This window comes from Tachysurus vachellii, chromosome 2 (genome assembly GCF_030014155.1).
Source record: "Tachysurus vachellii isolate PV-2020 chromosome 2, HZAU_Pvac_v1, whole genome shotgun sequence".
Classification (NCBI taxonomy): Eukaryota; Metazoa; Chordata; class Actinopteri; order Siluriformes; family Bagridae; genus Tachysurus; species Tachysurus vachellii.
In genome coordinates this window covers 14,824,416-14,829,851 of record NC_083461.1, presented here as the reverse complement: position 1 = coordinate 14,829,851, position 5,436 = coordinate 14,824,416, and the positions used below count along the sequence as shown (strand labels likewise).

At 41.4% G+C, this 5,436-nt stretch overlaps 1 protein-coding gene across 1 annotated transcript; it reads right to left on the bottom strand.

Moving 5' to 3' along the window:
* Positions 1-205: 205 nt before the first annotated feature.
* On the bottom strand, positions 206-4,917 carry sh2d4bb (SH2 domain containing 4Bb). Its single transcript, XM_060890245.1, has 8 exons — positions 4,761-4,917; positions 4,006-4,165; positions 3,522-3,678; positions 2,146-2,284; positions 1,798-2,050; positions 1,493-1,620; positions 587-807; positions 206-298 (listed from the first exon to the last, which is right to left on the bottom strand). The coding sequence occupies exons 1-8, from the start codon at positions 4,915-4,917 to the stop codon at positions 206-208; spliced, it is 1,308 nt and encodes a 435-aa protein (XP_060746228.1).
* Between the last annotated feature and the right edge of the window lie 519 nt (positions 4,918-5,436).

Genomic DNA, 5,436 nt, shown 5'->3' with positions numbered 1-5,436 from the left:
CTGTTTATTCCCTGTACAAGAAGTGACCAAGCAGATTATAATAGAAATAAGGAGTTTTATTTAGTCCTGAAAAGGCATGAAGCTTGGTGATTGGCCACAAGGATGTGATGATGGGGGAAATCACTGTGATTCTATGTGATGCAGTGCTTAACTAGTTTGTGAAGGTTAAAGTCAGAGTATTACAAGATGAGAATGGAGGAAAGAGTCACTGAAAGAGTCCTCCATAATCTGGCGTAGAGCCTCTGAGCTTGCAAGAGTCCAGCAGCAGTTCTCCTCCAGATGTGGTTATCACCTCCTCCTGAGGAAACACACACCAGCAGCCAGACAAATGAGCAACAGCCCAGGTACAGACAACAGCATGCATATGTTTAGTACTGAAATCAATTCTCTCTGTCAGTAGCACAGATGGAAGGACAGTTGTGCTTACTGTGGTTGTGTTAGTCACACTCCTTGAGCTTTTTGATCAGCACCCTGTGAGTGTTTGCATGCCACTGTGCATGTGTAAGTTTGACAAACTATGTGTGTATTCATCCCAGAACAAAAAGTGTTTTTGAGAAAAACTTAAGTAAGATTGCAAGAAGTTAACCTTATGGAAGTCGATGAGGTCAGCTAAAGTAGCATGGCGGTTTTGGTCCACTCCAAGGAAGCTGTAGTAATCACCCGAGGCATCGATGAGAAAGTGTTTGAAGCCAGAGGCTGTCCGGTAGGACAGCGTGTATCCCCAGATCCTTTCACTCACTCTGACTAGGAAACAGCCTTCAGAAGCATTCATTAGCAAGGACTCAGACTCTTGCCGAGAGATGATCCCTACAGGTGTGTGCAAAAAAAGTGTGAGAAGGTGTGATCCATTGGGTGAGATGGATAGATGACATAAAGAATGTGAAAAGAGAGTTAAAAAAAGAACAAGACACATTCAGATTGAAGAAAAGCCACCCAGAGCAGACATGAGTCAGAGCATGGCAGACAGGACAGAGACATTGAGTGATAGGGAATGGGTTGTACGTGCTAGAGAGCACAGATGCTTTGGCACACTGTTGTTGTCCGACAGGCCTCACTGTCGTGTTGCCATGGTGGAATAACATCACTTTGACACTCATTAATCTTATCGTTTCCCCAATCAACCAAACTGCAAGCTGTAAATTACTGAGCTTGAGTTTTGCCACCTCTGTTTCTCTCCATCTCTGCAGTCTTGTTCTAACTCTGTGCACTGCACCTCCACCCTGTCATCTGTTTCTTTTACCACTTGCTCTCTCTCGCAGTCCAATCGATACTGCTCTCTCTGTCTAAAACCACTAATCTAGTCTCTTGTTACACCAAAGTGCCTGTTACCCAACTTAGCAACCTGGAAGCTTATTTTCTTCCAGGCTTGGGAAGATTTCTTTGCCATTTTATCTATCATGAACCTCTTAATATAGTTTCTTAAAGAGAGCATGAGATGTTTCTTAAAGTTTATAGGCTAAAAGCGTAGGACACTGAATATTGCATTCTTTACCATAGAACCAAGGGGAAATGGTATCTCTGCTCCTCTCATAGCCGGCTCTTCTGGGCTTTTGTTCCTCTTTAAACCAGCGTATGATGGATTCACGAGATGTTGGCCTAGGTGGCCGAATCCACACTGGGCTAGAAAAGAAAATAATATTGAAAGAAGATTGTAATATTATTGTAATTATTGTGTATTGAAGTATTAGTACATTGGTGTTAATGATCAGTCTAGTAACATATAGGATTTAGAGGTACCCCTCTGATATTGACTGTGTCTGTGGGCTGCTGTATCTGCGGTTCTGTCTGCGGCGGCACTGGACAGGGGCGACTGCACTTGGAACAGCAGGATGTGATTGGCTAGCATCGGATGGAGTAGTTGATGGCCGATCAATGACATCACTATGGCGCCGGTTCTGAGTCGAGCCGTTCAGATGCGTCTTCTGGAACAGTCCACTTATTCCAGCCACAAGGCCTTTCTCGATGGCGCGCAGGGACTGGCGTTTGTACTCATCTCTAGCGCGGCGAGCCTTACACTTCATCTCCTCATCAGCCGCTTTGGAGCGGCGCACTATGAAGCACACAGAGATTTGAATAGAAATCAGACGCTTTAATGGGACTGGCCCACTTGTACAATTTCTTCTTCCACTCCACTTGCTTTCTCACATTGTTCCTGCCATTCCTTGTCATCCCTTTCGCTTCTCTTTTCTTCCTGCTTCAGAGAGATGTACAGTTCCTTCGCTCGCTTTTCCTCTGTTTTTCGGATTTCCTCCTCACCTCTCTGTCTCTCCTCCTGCTCACATTTCTTGGAGCCAAAGATAAAATTAATTGATCATCCTCATCTCTACTCAGATAAAGTGCATTGCTGGAAGAAAATTCCTCTGCTGCTGATCTGATTTTCATTAACGACTAAGCTACAATGATTAATTTGGAGGATTGTATCATTAACGCTGACATTATCCTTTTAACTCTGAGCATCAAAGATCAGACCTACAAATGTTGGCCTTGTCTTGCAGAGATCACTATCGTCATTGTGCGAGATTGCCAAGTTTTAAATAATTCAACATGGCCTCAAAATACATAGTAATTAGGTATAATTGAACCCATTCACCTTTGCTAGTTAGTAAAGGCTTGAGTGAAGTAGAAAGTATTCTGATACTACTTTATCTTCATGGCAGTGTGTTGAATTAAACTAATAGGATTGGAGAAGGATGTCATGCTCCACTTGACATTGTTTTGGTCACTCTATTGTAATCAGTTTAAGTGGGGAAGACTATATTTGATTTTGCATTAGCATAGACCCACCTTCATCTCCTCAAAAACACATAAATACAGTCTACTTCCTCCTCAAAAGCCCCAGTTCCCCCAGTTATGTCATTATAGTTTAATGCTCTTTGCATCCATATATGGCATTGCTTATATAAGTTATCGTTTTTTTTATTATTTAATATTAATTATTTTATTTATTAGTTGGTATGTGATTGAGATGCTGCTTGCCTTTGAAGTAAATATGCTCATTCTTATCTGTGAGTCTTATCTGTGAGTCTTATCTGTGTGTTATCTGTGTGTCTTATCTGTGTGTCTTATCTGTGTGTCTTATCTTACTTTAAGTCTCTGTGTTGTTTTATGTAGCACCAAGGTCCTAGAGAAATGCTGTTTCATTTCACTGTGTACTGTGCCAGCTATACTGTATGTTTGAAATGACATAAAAGCTTCTTGACTTGACTTGACTTGAATTGAGAACTACTCAAAAGATTGAGTGATCTGAACATGACAGATTATACAAGGAGCAAAGGTTGTAGGCTTCCATTCCATACAGGTTCTTTGAATTTCCATTGGTTGAGATCTGGAATTTTTTTTTTTAAACTTTAAGCAGATTTGCATACTTCACTGTGGCTGAGAGAAAGCCTTATATCAGTTTGGGGAAAGAAATATATATATATATTATATACAAGCACATAACTAATACATTTATTATGCTGATGTTTATTTTTTCACTCTGTTTAACTGATAAAGACTACATATGTTTTGACAACACCAACCTTCAGCTCCTCTCGAATACGATCCTCTTCCTCCTCCTCTTGCTTGGCTGCCCTTCTATCATCTGTCTCCTCCCTCCATTTCTCAGCGACAAACCGAGCCTTCTCCTTTGCCATGGCATCCCGAAACTTCTTTTCAATCTCGGCTTCCTTCATACGCCTCAGAAAATTCAACAGGGAATGTCTGACACACTGCTCATCATCTCACTTTCAGTTAATCTCTCTCACTCACTCTTCCTCCTCATTTTAGGTGACTCACATCTGTCAGTCTTCACACTTTCCTCCAATCCCCTTGTTGCCTGTTCACCAATTTTTATATCTCTTACTCAATCCCTTTTCTTTGCCCTCCTTCTATTTCCGTCTCCTTCTATGTCACCATAATAGCATCTTTTTTTATTATTATTCATTTCATGCTCTTTCTCTCCTCCCTATCAATCCCTCCCTCCTTCCCTATAGTCCCTGCATTCATGTTTTTAGCCTCTCTCACCAGAGCTCCTTTGCCTCACGCTGGGCCTGCTTCCTGGCCCTTTCCTCCATCAGCTCTTCTACAATGTCATTGTAGGGCTTGTCTCCTTTGGCCTCCCCCATGACCCAGACCCACACGTCGCCATCAGAGCCCAACAGCCACTGAATGCCTCTACGGTCACCTGCCCAGAGAACACACAACCAAATACATTGAGAGTATTCTAAAATCCCTGATATGATAAAGACACAAGAACACACTTGCTCTCTCTCGCAGTCTACAGCAAGAACATGATAACTTGCGATACTAGCAGTATAAATCTAATAAGTATGTTAGAACAAAAACATGACATAGCACATAGTCATCTGGTAATGCTGTCAGAAAAGAAACTAAAACTTATTTTACTATACTACTGTTATAGTAAATGGAACATCCCATCAGCTACTAAAGTCTACTATGCAACAATTTGCAATAAAATGTTCTGATGAAAGTTATGGGAAGGTAAATAGTCATAGCTTTTACTTTTTTCTCAAACAAATCACTCCTGCTTGTTTTAAATTTTGATCTGTTTCATTATTTCCTTGTACCATATGCAACAATATTGTGAGCAGTAGCTCTTTTTGCTAAAAACTGCATATTACTTTTTCAAAAATTGAGACTGGCTTTGTCAAGCCAACATCAAAATTTATCATGACAAAATTTCTATAATAAAATATAGCTTGTAATGTTGTTTGACACACGAGAATGTGCTATACAGATACCCTGAACATTATACTCACTCCTTTTTTTTGGACTGGGAACTCTGCTCTCCCTTTCGTTCCAGCGGCGCACCTGCTCCTCACGGATCTTATAGAAGAGAATCTGCTTCTGTTCTTCATTTAGCTCCTGTAGCAGTTCTGGCTCGATGTACATATCTTGAAGAATTTGCTGCATCATCTTGACGGCTGTGTAGTTATCACACTCGTAATCCTTTTCCTTGTGGTTCAAGTCTTGATTGAAGAAGGCTTCCCCAGGGAGAGGAAGACTATACTGTAGGTTTTAAATGGCAAGGAAGGCCCAGGGTGTGCTCTGTTTAACATGGAGTAAATATATATCACTTAAAAGCCACATTCCTACCAGCAGCCCTAGCATTTCTAGAACTTTCTTTCCCATGCACTCTTTTTCTACAATTGTCCTCTTTTTCTTCCTCTAGCGTCTTGCAGCCTCTTTTTTCTGCTACTTGCTCTCTTTCTCCTGGTTTTGCTTCATTGCGTAGCTTCCCTAAGGGTTTTAATTTCACCCCTCTACCTGATTCTCTCTCTATCTCTCTCTCTCTCTCTCTCTCTCTCTCTCTCTCTCTCTCCCCCCACACACACACACACATACACACAAACTCTCTCTTTCTGTCTCCTGCAGTGACCCTACAGACAGGTGTCCCTGACATCAGAGTCTGTGCCTGACAGTTTTAAGACATTT